This window comes from Eublepharis macularius, chromosome 5, assembly GCF_028583425.1.
Source record: "Eublepharis macularius isolate TG4126 chromosome 5, MPM_Emac_v1.0, whole genome shotgun sequence".
NCBI classification, from domain to species: Eukaryota; Metazoa; Chordata; class Lepidosauria; order Squamata; family Eublepharidae; genus Eublepharis; species Eublepharis macularius.
The window spans coordinates 146,767,644-146,785,674 of NC_072794.1; the positions used below are offsets into that span (position 1 = coordinate 146,767,644).

Consider the following 18,031-nt stretch of genomic DNA (forward strand, 5'->3'; position numbering starts at 1 on the left):
CAGCTCCCGTCACTCTTAACAGCATGCTGTGAAGCATGCTCAAGGGCGGTGTGCAGCAGCATTATTCACAGTCATGGGTCTCTGAGCGGGAAGTGTGTCTCCCATAGCAGGTGTGGGAAAACAAGAGCTCCTCTCCTTCCTCACATTTGGGTGCCAGCAACAGAAAATACTCGTGGCACAGCGTAAACAGCTTCTGATATAAAGATATATCAAAATATGCTGTCCCAGGCAGACTCCTCCTTACCCATTTAACTGAGGGTTGACTCAGCCCCTCACTCGTGTCAAATCAGAGCAAAAAGGGCAGAAGATAATGTAGGGAGATCAGATGGAAAATTATACTGTTTTTCATAGGCTTCCTTGATGTTCTATTCCCAGGAAATGTAAAGTATGCTGTGGAGTTTCATGGCATTGGTAAATTCATTTCCCTTTAATTTCATTTTTACCCAGTGAAGGTGGCATCCATGATTCTGTCTTGTCCTCCATTTTGTCTTCATACTGACCCTCTAAGATAGGTTAGGTTGAGAAAGAAGGAAAGACTGGAAAAAGTGAGCTTTAAGGTGAGTGGGGATTTGAACCAAGGTCTCTCTGCTTCTAGTCCAATAGTCTAAACACTACACCAAGCTAGCTCTCAAGGACCCTCCTCTTCTTTAAGGTCCCTGCTCCTCCAAGACTCTCATGACACACACACACACACATTCAAAATACCTGGAATGAAACTGATTACCGCTATTAGCACAATCCCTCTTTTATAATTTTGTAGGTACATCAAAAGGAACTCAAATAAACTTTTTTCCTCTCCATGTAGGCTACAGTTACTATATTGTGGACACTGTCAATAGAGAAACTGACAAGATCTTTGGCTTGGAAATAAACCATTTTATTAGACTCTTCTATTTGTGTCGGCTGAGTGCTGCCTCTATGATGAGCTGCAACAACCTTCAGCCAGCTTTTTAGCAGGTGGGGCTGGGGGTCAAAGGGACACCAGTACAGCTATTTCCTCCATACACACTATAACATCCCTGCAGCAAGGTTATTTCTTTCTAATTTGTTGTGCATGGACTAGCTATAACACCACTGCCTTTGAAGCAGTGGATGAATTACTTTCCTGTAAAGAAAAACAAAATGAGGCGTGCATAATTTGCACAGATCATCCAGCCAGGAAAGATGTTCAGAATCCCCAAAGTGGCAAATACGAGGAGGCTCACCTGGATTTCCGCTTGCAGTAGACCAGAAGGTTATCAAAGAGAAAGAACGTTCTCTCCTGGATGTTTCCTGCTGAGATTTTTAACAAGGTACCCTGGAGCAGGAGTTGGGTGCAGATGTCTGTCAGGTTGGATCCCTGGAGCACAAAACGACAATTTGCTCAAATCTCCCCTCTAATTGAAGCTGCAATCAGAATTTCTACATAGTGCTGATATTTATGCTCATCACATCCATCTCGCAGAAGGGTACTTTAATTACAAGGTGAAATCCTTACAATAAATCTGATGCCTTCTGCTCCCCTGACACCTCCCCTTTTTGTTATGCTTATTACTGACTTCAGAACTAAACATTCTCCCAGTTTTAAGAAATTTGTTACAGTAGCTCTGACAGCTAATTTTCACATCAAAATTGTCTGTTACAAAGAGTCAAAAATAATAGCAATAATAATAATTTATTAAGATACTCAAAGAGCTAAATGTTGTAAGAGAGATACAGCATATAACTTAAGCTAATACTGTATTACTTTAATTCATACTATATGCAAGGTGCCATTACATGTGTATTATTTATTTCAAAATATCATAAGCCGCTTTACCTGTAAACAAAACAGCATATAAAAATATACCACATTGCATGAAAACAGGGATGGATCCAAAGTGTTACATGTGGAACAGGTATCATAGATTTGATCTACTGTATATTTATATTGTTTTTATTGTATGTTATTTATTATTCTGTAGTCATTTTAATGCTGTTGAACCTGCCCTGAGCCTGCCTGTGGGGAGGGCGGGTTAAAAATCGAATAAACTAAGCTAGACTAAACTTTCACAGCTTCCCACTTTGATCTACTGTATATTTATATTGTTTTTATTGTATGTTATTTATTATTCTGTAGTCATTTTAATGCTGTTGAACCTGCCCTGAGCCTGCCTGTGGGGAGGACGGGTTAAAAATCGAATAAACTAAGCTAGACTAAACTTTCACAGCTTCCCACTTCTACTGCAGGCCATCCATCCCCAAATGCTGCCCTGGGGGTCATGGACCACTAGGAACCTTGCTGGGCATGATTTGGGGGAGGGGGGTGATGAAAAGGGGAAGTTGTGTGAAAAACTACTTGGAAATAAGGTTTAGATTCAACCCATAAAATATTCCCCAAACTCAGCTAAACAAAAAGCAGAGCTTGTACAATAAAGAATAGCAAAGACCAATAAACACTTACTAAGCAGCAGAATCAACACATGAAGCGGCCTAGTATGAAGTCAGACCATTGGTCTATTAAGGTCAGCACTGTCTACCCCTGTTAGCAGCAGTTCTCCAAGTAGAGGTCTTTCATGTCACCTACTACCTGCTAACTGGAGATGCTTGAGACTGAACCTGGGACCTTCTGCATGAAAGCAAATATGCTACCACTGAGGCACAGCCCATCCAATCAGAAGTTTACTGAAATAAAATTGTCTTTACTTAATGCGGTAAAATCAGCAAAGACGATTCCAGGTAGGCCTTCTTAGGGAAAGAATTCTATCTGCTCACAACCACTGCTGACCTCTCTGCTCGCAGCAAGTGATTTTCTCAATACCACTACAAATGTTTAAAAATAAAAAGGACATGGAGGGGAGCACAGGAAAAAAAGCCACCACAGGGTAACAATGGACAAGAATGACAACGTGCTGTGAGTCTGCTTATGGAGAAAAGCAGGATTAAAATGTTTTAAATGCAAGTGTGAAGTTGTATTATTTTGTTCTGTAGGCTGCCTAGTATGTATATACAAAATTGATACACAGACACCTAAGCTCTCTCCGTGCACTGAGTGAAGATGGGCCAGCAACAATTATCTAAATTTTTTGCTGAACATTTAGCATAATTTTCTAAGGACAGAAAAATTCAGGCAGACCTCCAGATTGTGAGTTGGTGTGGCACAGTGGTCCGAGTGAAGTACTAGGAACTGGGAGAACCCAGTTTGAATCCTTGCTCTGCCTTGGAAGCTTGCTGGGTGACTTCAGCCCTGTCACAAATCACTCAGCCTAACCTGCCTCACAGGGTTGTTGTTGTGAAGATAAAGCAGAGGTGAAGAGAACAATGTGATAATCAGCTTTGAGTACCCACATGGGAGAGAAACAGGATATGATTAAAAACAAACAGATACCAAGGACTTTCTTCCAAGAAACAATAATTCATTGTTTCTCCACTCCAGAAACATTTCAAAACCAAAATCCAACAGGAAGCTGCTGAATTGCAATTCATATGTAAATCTGACTCAGTCAGACTTGGATTGAATAGAGACTATGAATGGTTAGCTCATTACCAAAAGTAACTGCCTTCAGGCATTCTATTCAGATTCTGCCACGGAGGGGAGGGGTCACACCCAGCCTGGACTGTGCATTCCACATCTTTCATGACTTCTTGTAACTTATTTCATTTACATGACCCTTACTCCCTGCACCCTCTCCCCCCTCCCCTCACCACCTATATATCTCTGGCCAGTTTCTTCATACCCTCTGTGCATCTGATGAAGAGAACTGTGGCTCTCAAAAGCTTATGCTACAATAAAGTTGGTTAGTCTTAAAGGTGCTACTAGACTCTTTACTATTTTGCTACTACAGACTAACACAGCTAAAATCATAGTGTTTCCTGCAATTCCTAGAGAGGACTGCCATCACATCCAGGGGAAACCCAGCTATTTTTTATTTTATTTTTCTCTGGCCACTGTGAGCTGGGGCAGGAAATCCCCTGACCCCACTGGGGAACTGACAACCCTAAATGGAACAGGTCTCTGGAAAGGCAGCGTATAAATTTTCCAAATGAACAGAGAGAAAGAATGTGTGTGTGTGTGTCCTATTTTGTAATATGATTGGGAGGGAATTATTACCTCTGACTTCCTTATCTGCTATGCAAACCAGACAAAGGAAGTGGATTAGATAATTTGACCTACTGATGCTTTACTGGAAAAAAGAGAAAAGTGATTGAGAGTTGCAAAACACGCATTGTCAGCAAGATAACTTCCTTTCCATTTTCACTGAGCACACACAATAGTTTCACACTTGCAACATGAGGGTAGCAGCTGGGATGGGAGCCAACTTTTCAAATATGATCAGAAGCATTTATATACCATGTTAACATATTCACAAATTCCATACACATTATATCAGTAATCTTTAGAGCTACCTTGCAAGGTAGTTCAATAGTATATATCCCATTTTGCAGAAGGGCTGCAATTTTTTCCTATAAAACAAGCCTTTTCAGCCCCATTCTCACTTCAGCAACCCGTTGGCTTAAACCAGCACTTAAATGGGAATAAGTTATCTTATAATTGTTCTTTGAACACCTCTATGAAGATATGGGACCATATGAAAAAAGGCCTCGTCCAAGTAGTCTCACTGTTACTTCCTTTCTCCATTACGGAGGGATGTCCCTTAATGCCATTTAAGTCTATCATTAAGGAATGGGTCCCGGCTGGGTTATCACGCCCTATCGACTGGGAATGTAATGAGAAAATGATGAAAAGATCTATGGCAGAAGTAAAAGGTAAAGCTACAATTCAGTGGTAGTCAGCAGCAACCTTTTATTGGCATTCAATAAAACAGTTTAGATCGAGCAGGGCAGAAACCAAAAACAGCAATATCAGTCGACAGAATTAACCATGTACTCCCTAATCCACATAGCGATTGAGAAATACAATGCAACTGTATGTGTAGTGTGGGGACAATGATCTGATAGTGAGAGCCAAGCTACAAGTGACCTTTTTCACATGGAGAACACTTGATTGTTTTCGCAAGTTTTCCTGGAAACTGAAGTCCGAGTGTCCTTCCCCTCTCTGTTAGAATCACTGCCTGAAGAGCCAGAAAAAGCCAGCAGCAGCAGCAGCTTTTGCAAATCGTTCCTCCAGTCACAAGCCTGCTGGACAAGAGGGCTCTCAACGATCTTTGGGGGCGGGCAGCTGCTACTTTCTCCCTGGGCGTCCTGCTCCCGGGGAGCTGTTCTGGAGAAAGCTGCTGTGTCGCTGAAGCTCCAGCCACAGCAACAGTGGAAGACTCTGCTGCTGCTCTAACATGCCCTCATTCCAGTTTTTCTCCAGGAGCTCAGGAGCAGGGGAAGGGCATGTTAGAGCAGCAGCAGATTCTTCTGCTGTCACTGCTTCTTGTTCCTGCTTTCAGATCTTGAGACTATTTATAAGATCTATGATGGGGGCTTGAGAGGCCTTTTAGCCTCTATTTATAGAATCCTCATAAAGGTCTTCCGACAGGGCCAGACAATTGCGCAGGAGAAATGGAAACTAGATCTGGGTAGGGAACTCTCACTTACTGAATGGCACCAGGTTCGTAACTCGGGTGCTCGTTTCTCAAAGATTTTTAATATTCAGCTTCAAGCCTTTAAGATGCAGACCAGGTGGTACTACACTCCCTCTAGGCTACATAAAATAAACAAAGGTCTTTGTTGTGTTGGAAGGCATGTGGCCAAGTTGGCACATTCCAACACTGCTGGTGGGACTGTCCCATCATCCAAGGTTTCTGGCAAGATATCTTAGCTAGGATTGGTAGAATAGCAGGCCAGGTCATCTATCTATCTTGATCTGCTAGATCTGTGGTCCAACTTCTCCTTGAGTAAGGGTAAGAAGGTTATAATTTTTATCTTATTAGTGGCAGCAATGTTAGCCAAAGCCTCTACTTGGAAAGCCAAGGAACCACCAATTCTAGAGCTGTGGTTTGATAAATTATGAACACAATTTGTGATGGAAAAGATCACTGATGGTCTAAACCCTCACTCCTGCAACAATATGAACAGCAGTTTTGTAAGCATTTGGCTACTGATATTGCAATATTTTGGTGAGAATGAGATTATTCCATCTAATGTATACCCTCGGGACTGGATTTATATCTGAGGGCATGGACATTAATTGTTTCTCTGATGGGGATATGAACTGGTTCAATGCCCCTAATAGCTGAAGCATTGTATTTGCCTCTCTTTTATTATATTGATGTTAATCAATTTTTTTCCTTATCGTTTTTTCTTTTATGTTATATGTTTTGTATGTTATATGTTATTTTAAATATTTTTTAAAAAACAAAGGGCTGCAAATTTTCTAACATCATCTACTGAGTTCACAGTAATGGCAAGAATTAAACTGGGATCTTCTTGGTTCACAGTTCAGCCCCACAGGCATTACACTGGTTTGTTTGTTTGTTTGTTTGTTTGTTTGTTTGTTTGTTTGTTTGTTTGTTTGTTTGTTTGTTTGTTTGTTTGTTTGAATATTTTCTCTTGGTTCAAGGCAGTTATAATACACTGCACTACAGTAGCTTTCTAGCCATGCTACAAAATTACTCCAATTGTAATTTTGAGCAGACAGCTTCCTAGCAATGGCCAACAAAAACCAACACAAGTACTGTGCAGAGTTCCAGAAGCAGGTCTGAAAGAAGTCAGACTTGTATGTATCTTCACAACTTCAGTTATTTTTTCCCAGTTGTACATTCTCCCCTCTAAGAGGTCAAGAGTCTAAAATCCTAGCAGACTCACTCAAGGTGGAAAGGTCAAAGTTGAGACAGCAGACTAAGAAGCATCCATCCCTTTCAGGAATCAAGAGTCCCATCAGCAGAACTGACCAGTTCCAATGGTGATAGGGATGGTTAAAGGAGAACTGCAGCATAACAGCTGAACATCAAGAAGATAAAAGTAATGACTACTGAGGAATTACACAACTATAAAGTTGTGAAATTGTAATGATTTTCTAGTCCTTGTCTTAAATCTTCAAGCAAAAGGGAGACGGCAACCGAGAAATCAGAAGGTGATTGAGACTTGGAAGGGCAGCCTTGAAGAAAACTAGAAAAGATTCTTAAGGATAAGGAAGTATCCTTGGGACTATGGTAAGCATTATGGTAAGCCTGAATTCTCCCAAGAAGCTAAAATTATGAAACTGGGGGTCTTGTACTTTGGTCACATTGTGAGAAGAAAAGACTCACTGGAAAAGGCAATAATACCAGGAAAGTGGGAAAGTAGTAGGAAAAGAGGAATATCTAACGTGAGATGGATTAACTCAGTAAAGGAAGCTGCAGTCTTCAGTTCGCAAGACTTGAGTAAGGCTATCAAGGGAAGGACATTTCAGAGGTCATTAATTCATAGTATTTCCATAAATCGGAAGTGACTTGATGGCACATAACACACACACAGTAACAGAGAGTGCTATCGTAAGCAGATCTACTCAGAACAAAGTCTGTTGCAATTCATGGAGCTCACACCCACATGACTTGGCCTGCCCAATAAACTGACCTAAAGAATTAGGCAAACTAGGGAAAACAATGCTCTTAGATTAAAAGACCAAGAAGTAAACTGCTCGTTTCCTGCTTAGGGAGCTAAACTATTAACAATCTGGCACCGGGCACCTCCTGAAACCTCCATCCTTTTCAAAACAGGACAATTTTTTTTAACATATGGAGAGAGTAACTCTGCTGAAATCTTCCAGGAATGTTGGGACAGGAAACACTGCATGGGCTGCTCTGATCGCTGGAGAGTATAGAAAGAAAGAGGAGGAGGAGAAATAAAAAGACAAACCAAAAGATTAGTTGAAAGTGGGATAAACATTCCATCCATTCTCTTTCCTTTATCTGATGGTACCAAAAGATGCCATGACAAAGAGGGACATGGAAATAACAACAGTAGGGGACTCATAGTGTAGGTTGAGATTATTCCTTTTACTTGACCACTATGAGGTATGTATAACTTCATTAGGTGCTGGAGTGCAGTCATGGGGTCGGGTCCTGTGGATCCGTTTCACTAATGGCAGTTCTTTCCACTGGTACGAGAGTCTTCCCCAGACACAGGAGGCTTTTCTGCCAGTGGAAGGTTCCTTCAGCCAAAGGAAAGAGCCGTCATTAAAGGAATGGATTCATAGAATCCAACCCATTGTTATCAATTTATTGTTGATTATGAGAATGGGTAAGATGCTACGCAAAGGCAGCTGCCCCTTGTAGTAATCTATATGTGTAAAGTTAGTGTTGTTTGACTTTATTCCCAAACAATCCTGCAATCAGAGCATTCCCTTACCCTCCTAGATCCTGTAGCAGTGGACTATTGGTGGGGGGCGGGAGGGGGGGGGTTCACACTGCCCTAAGGACACAGAAAAAGCAAACTCAACGTTACGAAATATCCTTAAGAGGGGGAAAAAGCAAACCCAAATCCACCGGCTAATTAAGAGGGCTCCTGATCATCTTTTACAAGAAGCATGAATTTGAGGAAATAGCAACGGAGGATACAGGAGAAGGCCAGCTGAACAACCACAACAGCCAAATGACAGAGGTAGCTCAGGCGCCTCCCCATTTTTGCGTTTTGCTGCTTGGAAGGAAGTTAACAGCACCATCCTCGGTAGTTATACCCATCTAAGTCCACTGACTTCAATGGACCTAGAAGGGTGTAACTCTGTTTGGGTTGCACTGTGAAGCAGTACAATTAAATTGATGGGTAATTCTGAGCTTGTACCATTCCCAGGTCAGCTGCTGGTTAAAAAAAAAAAATCAAAACAACAATCACCTACTCAAAACTTGGAAGCACAATATGAGAATTCTGTTTAACAGCGGGACATGTTGGCTCCCCCTTTTTCAACTTTCCAAGTAATGAAGTAACAGACCAGTAAAATTAACAGTGGAGCAGCTTTTTTTTAAGGCATCATAGAGCATGATCAATTTCCATTCCAAGCATTTTTTTGTTACAGGCCATTTTTAAAAACCCATGCTCAACAATTGCTTGTAATCACCCTCCATGGATACACTGGCAATTGGCCACTGGGACCCGAGAGTTCAAAACCCTCCTTCCCCTGCAAGCTCCAAGTCATAATAAACACTGACCAATTTTTCAACTGTGTCTGGACTTCTGCTGCACTGAACATGCTATCTGGGCTTCGTTTGCTGAAACAGCTATTCAAAAGCACAGATCAGAATTGCTCACATGACTCTAAACAGACGCCAAGAACATCTTTAAAGGGGGGAAATGAGCATGCCTAAAACAAAACAACAGCAGCAGCAGCCATGGAGCACGCCCAATTGCCTGAACATGAGGAAGTTTACATGTCCTTCTGAAGATGGCTTCAGCAAAAGAATCCTCAGCTGGCAACCGTCAGCCTGGAAAGTTTAACTACTCTCTCCCTCTACATCAATATGGCAGTGAAGTCATTCAACAACTATAGGCCCAGAGAGCAGAATAAAAATGTACTGTCACACTGAAGTCTGCATTTCTGCCTACTAATCTTACAGATGTCAAGTTCCAACATCTATCAAAATGTGGAGAATCTATTAACAGCATCTATCATAATGGTTATCTATTATTTCCTTTCCTTCCTAGGCAACCTATTAAATAACTGCTCACGCAGTCACTGATGGCAAATAAAAATAATCTCCAGGTGATCTGACAGGGAACAATTTTACAAATTGGAAAGAAGGTGGTTCTTTTGTTTATTCTAGGCATTTAATCAGATGCAAACAACTAATTTATGTACATTTGGGTAGGCTTTTTGTGGACCAGTAGTATCTGTGAATGTATTTACAAGTGTACTGTAAACAACTTACTTTTCATTCTACTTCCATTAATTCTGCCAAAGAGACACACAGCTAATACATCATTCATTCTTCTGGGTTCTTGGCCTCTCTCCCCCTTCAAACAATACCAGTGCTCCAGAATCAGTTAACTACCCCAGGACATCTACCTACCTTAAGCATCCTCCCACAATCCACTTCCAACCCAGGAAAAGTTTATTCTCAGGATCATTGGACCCACCTGGAGTAATGGTCATGTGGGCAAGGAGGCCACAGTCGAGAGGGATAAGGAAGCAAAAACATTTCCTTCTTCCTCTTCCATGACCAAAGCACTGGTGAAAGAAGAAGCTGAAAGGGTGGTTTTATTCTCTTCCCCCTTCCCACTGCAACCTCCCCACCTCCACAGCTATTATGCCCTGTGGAGCTTGCAACTCTGGGAATAATCTTTTCCACAGTCAGAAATGGTTCCTGTGGACATGAAAAAGTGAGGAAGGCCAGAAACCACCCGTACATTCCAAGGATGAATAATGTGATCCAACCCTATATGAGCCGGTGTGGTGGTGAGACAGTCAGCCTGGGATCTGCAGGTTGAATCCCTACTCTGCCACAGAAGCTTGCTGGGTGATCTTGGGCCAGTCACACCCTCTCAACTTAACCCATCTCACAGGATAAGGGCTGTTTCCAGACGGCTTACCTGCCTCCGGAACGTCGTGCCATGTTGCGGGGAAAACGCGAAATATCGTGTTTTCTTGCGCGAGTTTTGCGCGACATCACATGACGTCGCGCAAAACTCATGCGAGAAAACGCGATATTTCGCGTTTTCCCCACAACATGGCGCAACGTTCCGGAGGCAGGTAAGCCGTCTGGAAACAGCCAAGGATAAATGGAAGAGAACTATGAAAATTGCTTCAGTTCTCCAATGGGCAGAAAGGCAAGGTATAAATTAAGTAAAGAAAGAAATGAATTGTGAATTGATGTCACGACTTCTTTCAGTACACATTATGACTTTCTTAAGCAACCCGGTTGGTTTGTATGCGACAATAAATGAACAATAAATGGAATTTGTAAATCCATATTTTTGTCTTTCAGTTCTCCAAGGCAGAAGATGGATTAGGACTGCCCAGTGTGCCAAGAAAACTATAACTCAGAAAGAAGTTGCAAAAATAACTACAAGATAGATCAAATCTGCCCTCAATAACCTAAGGCATCTCAGAACAATAGTGCTGGGAGCGTTCCCTGTTTATTATTACTTATTATAAGGAAGCATAACACTACATAACAAAACAAAGATCACAGTTAAACCCATAGCACACAATACTGAACTCCTTTTTGCTCTTTTTCCTTTTCTATGTTCACTTTTAATCTTGTTTACATTAACTCATTCAACGGAAGCCTTACACTTTCCGAACACTTTTTTGTTTATCATCTCTTTTTCTACCAAACTTGTCAGTTTAGGAATTTCTGCTACTTTTTACAGGAATTTCTGCCACAGATGTTACATTTCTGGAAAATTTAAAGCCAAAACCAAAAAAGAGAACAAGTTTATTCCATGAAAAAAATGGAAATTTGGGAGGAAACTGAGACATATATAATAATTCTTTATCAAATTTAAACTTATTTTGCTGCTTTAACAACATAAAAAACAGCAGACATTTCTCCCATCAACAGAAAATGTGGTTAGGATCCAAGTTATTATCTATAACAATGGTGAGGCCATAGAAACTTTTCGATCATGAGTCTTTGCCCATATTGGATCATTAACAGGCATCCTCAAGCTTTCCCCCCATTTTTAATCACCATTATTTCCATGATTGTCATTTAAATCTTTCAGTGGGTAGTAAACTGGAAGCTTACCATTTCATTTTTTAAAAAAATAAGAATTACTTGTTTTAGAAGTTCATCTTTTTTATTCATTATTCTATGCTTCCTCAAATGAATGTACTGGAAGCTACAAAACTGTTCATTTTTCATTCTGTTAGCTATTTCAAAGAGGCTCAACAATTCCCTTCTTTTATTATTTCTGTCTTATAAAGGCATGAGTCATCCATTTAGAATGTTACCCATAATGTAAAAAAAAAAGTACAATTATACAAAAGATGTATAGAGCTGCTCTCTGTATCCATATACTTGATACAGATCTCCAAAACTGCAGACAATACAAGGATTATATTAAATTCTGGGCACCAAGGACTGGTGACTAAGAAGTTAACTGGTGACTAAGAAGTTAACTCTTCCTTTCTCTATGGCTTGGGGCCAGAGTACTCAAAGGACCACTTGCACCCATAATGGTCTAGCCCATTAGTTAAGACCTGCCTTCCAAGCCCTGCTCTCTATTCTTCTGCCTTCAGAGGAGAGTAGGTGGCAACCAGAGACAGGGCTTTTCCAGTATTGGCAATTCACTTATGCAATGCCCTAACGCCTGAGGCTCTCCTGGGATCTACATTGCTTTCTTTTTGGTGTCAACCTAAAATATTTCTGTTCGCCAAGGCTATTAATTAAGGGGCTTCATCTTTTATTTTTATTTATTTACATTATTTATAGTCCGCCTTTCTCATTAACACTCAAAGCAGATTGCATAGTATAAGTCAATATGATCAACAGCTGGGACATCCAATAAACAAGGAAACAGGACTTGGACGGCGGAAATTTGAAACCAAGCAGAAATTTGAAACAGCTAAAACAAACCATAAGCAATTAAATACGACATGTTAAATGATGCAGAATTTTCCTAGTAGGAGCACACTTATATAAACCACCGGATATTCTTCAGTTCCTACCCCTTTACCAAAGCATCACCATTTTCTTACAGTACAACTCTATCACCTGTGTAAAACAAGCCTTCCTGAATAATTCAGTTTTGCATAGTTTGCGGAAAGCCAGGAGAGTGGGTGTTTTCCTGATCTCTTCAGGCAGGCCATTCTGTAAAGTGTGGGCCACTACAGCGAATGTGCATGTCTGGGCGGCTGTTGATCTTGCCCATTTGCAGGGTGGCACCTGCAGAAGGCCTTGTTCTGATGAGTGAAGCTGCCATGTCAGAGCATACGGAGAGGGGTACTCCTGTAGATATAAGGGGCCAAGCCCATGAAGAGCTTCGTATGTGATCGCCAAAATCACAAAGTGTGCCTGCTAACTGATTGATAGCCAGTGGAGTGACTACAGAATGGGAATAATATGCAAGCTCCTCCTAACTCCTGATAACAACTGAGCTGTGGCATTCTGCATCAACTAGAGTCTCTGAGTTGACTTTGAGCTGAGACCTATATAGAGTGCATTACTCTAGTCTAGTCTTGATGTTACTATGGCGTTGATCCAGATGGCCAGATTGTCCATGTCAAGGTAGGGGGCCATCAGCTGGGCTAGACTGAGTTGGATTCTTTAAATTGTCTATTTTTTAAAAAAAATCCCTTTTAAAAATCCCTGCTGAATTTTTTGAAACCTGGTAGTCCTATGATCCACAAACTTTACACATTAATATACAGTCCTAAGCAGAGTTACAACCTTCTAAGCCCATCAGCTTCAATGGTCTCAGAATGATGTAACTCTGTGTAGGATTGCCGTGCAAGAGCATGGAGCGAAGTCTTACTGCAAGATGAGTTAATCGCAAGAGAAAGTATGCAATTTGCAAACAAACAAAAAAAAGTCAGTCTCTCCCCACATACAGCCCAATCCTACAAAAGTTTAGTCAGAAGTCACCCCCAGTGTGTTCAGTAAAAACCACTTCGAGGGCAAACGGAGTTCAACAGTCTTCAACTCTGTTTAGGACTGCACTGCCTGGGAATGCATCACTGACAAGTTTACAACTTCAGAAGGGAACCCTATTGGACCACGTACCACCATCCATACCTCCCATCCTTCAATGTGAGACTGCAGCTGCTCAAGAGCTTCCAGCTTTTCCATCTGCCTCTTGGTCTCATTGATGTTGGTACAAACCGTCTTCATTGCCTGCAATGCATTCTGGACAGCTTGATAATCTGGGTGTTTAGTGGGCGTCCTCTTAGCCAACTCCTACAAGAGAAGAGACAAAACAAAACAAAATGAAACTTCATAGGGTAAACAGTAGTATACTTCCAGTTACCAGTGGGTGGACTGGCCTGTTAAATTACGAGGAAAGTTCCCTGTGGACCATTGATCTGAAGGGCAGTGAGTAGCCAGGGACAAACGGAGCCATGACCCATATGCTCTACCACCATTGCAGGAGTAATTTGGCTCAAGTCCTTCAGCAGCAACTGTTATGGACCCATGGTGTGAAGCAAAACCTGGAGGTTTGTTGCCTGTCCAGGGTAACTGATTGGCTGCTGAGTGAAACTGCTTAATGGCCTGATCTGGCAGGGCTCTTATGATGCTCTTGCGACCGGAGACGCAATTGAAGTAAAGATGGATGCAGACACAGACACTAAACTCATTGAGAGCATCCGTTAATGTTGGGACACTGCAATCCAAGCCACCTTTCTTGTCTTACCAGCTTGGCCATAAGTGACAAATGCTACAAAGGCTATATCAATTACATTTCTTATGCTATTCTTGTTCCTAAGAGAGCATACATGGTTCTTTCCTCCTTGATTCCATCCTCATAACTAATCTGAGAGTTCTCACATTGAGAAAGAGCACAACTGAGAGCCAAAACACACGTTAAGAAATACCTAGGTTCAGCACGTGTTCTCTTACCTCAAGGTTTGCCGGGATCTGTAGGAGTCCTGGAAGCTTAAAGTTTAGCATTTACAGAGCAGCAAAAAGGGGAAGGGAAATACAGGCGCCTGTATTTTAAGCTTTAAGCTTCCAGGACGCCTTTAAGCTTCCAGGACGCTTACAGATCCTTTAAGCTTCCAGGACTTTAAGCTTCCAGGACCCCTACAGATCTTTAAGCTTCCAGGACGCCTACTTTAAGCTTCCAGGACGCCTACAGATCCCGGCAAACCTTGAGGTAAGAGAACACGTGCTGAACCTAGGTATTTCTTAACGTGTGTTTTGGCTCTGACTTAATGTGCAATCCTAAGAGAACTTTCCTTTAAATGAATAGGCCTGAGTAGGATTCTGAGTAAACTTGCTTGGGAATGCTCTCCAAGTGAGCCTTGAGGATCATTGGGGATTTGAACTCAAGCCTCCCAGTGCTAGTCCAGTGCTCTGACTACTGCACCTCAGTGTTTCCTTTTTGGCTCTTCTCTTTGGTTTCTTGGTCCTTAGCTCCTGTTCTTCCTTCAGCACTGATCTAAACTGCATATGTTCCATTCACTTTCAAGAATACTTTCATACAGTGCTTTTCAGCATCTTCCCATTGTGAAGATCTGGGCTCACAGGCCAATTCACATGACTTACATCTGCTTAACATGAAACTGTAGTGAGTGTTTCAGGTGTGTCTAATCTCCACTATCAGACACAGCCCTTGACAGTGAGCTACTTAAGCAAGAAAGTGCTGCTAAGAATTATGAGGCACAGATGAGTCATTGACTAACAGGGGTGGTATCAGAATATCTTGAGATGGGGCAGCTGCTGGGCCCCAGAACTGGTCCTGTTGGCTGAGGATGGACCCATACTCCTATTCCAGATTAATCTGTTCATCATTATTTCCAGTGGCAGTGAGTTCTAGAAATCATGATGATAATAAAAAGGAAACAATCAGTTGTGTGAATGAAGAATTTACGAGGCAGAATGGTTTGAGTGGTTCAGATCACAGCCACCAAACCAGCATTGGCTTGCTGGAAATCAACCCATGGAAAGACTTCGGAAACTGATGACAAGGATTTGGCAAATAGCATGGCAGCGTCAACTCAGAATTAATCGTTTTTTCAGGCCTATAATATTTTACGGCCAGACACTTTTGAATAAAAGATCCTTTCAATAAGGTCCTACTAAACGTGTTTGTTTCCTCCTGGTACAGAATAAGATGTTTAAAATGTGACATTTTTAGCTTGTCTGGAATGTCTCACATTCTTCCAATACTCCTATTGCTTTTTAAATTTAGCTTTGATGGTTTTTAGCTCTGTGTCTGTGACCAAATGGTAAAATCTCTGCACAGCTGCCTCATTCTACATTTCCAGAGAGGAACTTTAAATGTGACTGGCATACTAGCATTACAAAGCTAGTAATCAACTAAGCTGGGTAACTAGATCAGTGTATTCTCTGGGGGGAAATCTGCTTAAAAAGAAAAGGAATTCAAATTCTGAGCCAAATTTATCAGGTGTGTCCGAGGAAAAGACTGATTCTACCTCCTGAATACATATTGAAAATGTAAATATATTCACCTGCTCTTACGGATGCCAGGCATGGCCTGGCAACTGGTGGTAGATGCAGGAGGTAGGGCCTTACGGAGAGCATGATCGGCATCGCCATTGTAATGATGCCATTTCTGGTTTGACCCAGAAATGACATCATCATGCCAGCATAATGCTCTAGCATTCAGGTGGAGGCTGACGTGTCACCTAATGTGATGATGTCACTTCTGGTTGCACCCGGAAATGGTGTCATCACATCAAGGACCCTGATTGTGCCCTCTATTTTGCCCAACATTTCCTTCCCACCTCCCAGCTCAGCAGCAGTGAGCAACAGCAGCAGGGGGCAGGAAGTCTCCTGCTGCCAGCAGGTAAGTGGGAACACTGTTCACTCAGCATATTTTATTCTGCTAATGTCTCTACACTTACTTTACCCTCATCAAGCATCATTACCATTATTTCTTATAATAATTTTACATTTACCCCACCATTCCTCCAAAGAAGCTTAAGGGTGCCCTGTTACCTCATTCGATGTTTTGGGAGAACAACTTTAAATGGAACTTCCAGAGAGGAACATTAGTTCCTTTTATCCTCGCAGCAAGACCCTGTGAGCAGTTAAGGCATCTCCAGAAGCACCTTTGATATGTAAAAAGAGCCCCAGAACTCAATTCTTTGTGAAAAACAGTCCTGCCTTCTGATTTGGACTTGGACCTCAAACTCTCCACCCCACAGCCTGCTGCTGTACCCCAATGGACCCCTCAAGCCTCACAACACCCTGAACTGCTGCAGCACTTACCACCATAACCAAGAAGCACAACCTTCAGTACTGGTAGCTTGCTCATGGATGGCAGGAGCCCGTACCTCCTCTGCAAGAGTATTCAAGACCTCAGGTTTCCTCAACCTTGACTGAACAACAGCCATATTATAGTGTCACTGGCTTCAGCACCCTGGGCCTCAGCCTCAAGAAGGGCAGTATCCTCAATCCCCAGTCAAATATTCTCTGTTGTGATCTACCTCCAACAGGAAACTGTGAAATAAACCATCAGTGTTGCCTGTTGATTAATGACTAGCAAAATGCCTGTCCCTGCAATGGGTAGAACGTGTTGAGAAAGGGACTATAAGTTCTAGCTCAATGGTCTTCAGCCCATGGTTTGGGCACCTCAGACAGGTCACAGAGCCACCCCCACCCCATCCCGGCTAGGTCAGAAGCCTCATTTTTGTCTATCTTTCAGAGGAATCTGCTGTGTAGCGAACAAGGGTGCCATGTCTCTCACCCCTCTTGGCATACATACTGAGTAAAGAAGGATTCCTTTGGCTTGCTCCTCTTGGTGCTTTGCTTGTATTTCCTATCCTCAGAACTTTTGGCTGCCACTCATAGTTCTGACCTTGAAACCAGCAAGGCCACAACCGTGACTCCACCTCTTCCTGTCACATAACTTCCTGTTATAAGTATGTAGTTCAGTGGGTCCCATCTTTAGTGGATTCACAGGCCTGGAAAGGTTGACAACCACTGCCCTATTGGATTCAATGCCTGTCTGAGCATTCGGCTTACAAATACAAAAGCATGCCACACACATGTGCTGGTAGCTTTGTCAGCAAGGACCAGGCCACTCATTGACTCAGATCCAGCAATGTGAAAGCAGAGAAATGAATAGACTTAGCGTAGTTCCTCTTGCGCAAGATCTTATCCAATATCGAATGCTTTCCTCTTTATATCTTATAGTGATCAGAAATTGATAGTACAACGCCTTCCACAAGAGGAAAAAGAGTTCAAAATAATGTTATGCTTATTTTAGCACAAGAAGCTATCATGAGTTTTTTTCCACACTTCCACAAGAACCTTAGTGCACGTGGAAGTTGTCTGGTGGATCCAAGCTAGTGATACTGATGAAAGGCAGATTTTTCTCGCACTCTGACAGCAACACTTTCATTTTCTCTGTAGACATAGGACAAAGGAGTCCACTTGACAAAGTGAATGTGAGAGTTAAGTGTGCTTCCTCATCTGCCTTTCAAAATCAAGCCTACTCCCATCTGTCCAGCCTTGCTCATCCATTTACCCTCATTCCGAAGTTGTTGTTTTTGCTCACACAATAAAGGGATGCAATAACA

General features: G+C 42.0%; 1 protein-coding gene across 2 annotated transcripts in view; it reads right to left on the reverse strand.

Moving 5' to 3' along the window:
* PREX1 (phosphatidylinositol-3,4,5-trisphosphate dependent Rac exchange factor 1) overlaps positions 1-18,031 on the reverse strand; it is a 301,144-nt gene that overhangs the window by 121,035 nt on the left and 162,078 nt on the right. Inside the window, exons 6-7 of one of the 2 annotated variants that reach the window (XM_054981047.1) lie at positions 13,560-13,721; positions 1,206-1,339 (exon numbers count right to left, since the gene is read on the reverse strand). In XM_054981047.1, the coding sequence (XP_054837022.1) occupies positions 1,206-1,339; positions 13,560-13,721 (296 nt within the window). Of the gene's footprint in view, positions 1-1,205; positions 1,340-13,547; positions 13,722-18,031 lie in introns of both variants that reach the window. The other variant, XM_054981046.1, reaches the window with a different exon arrangement.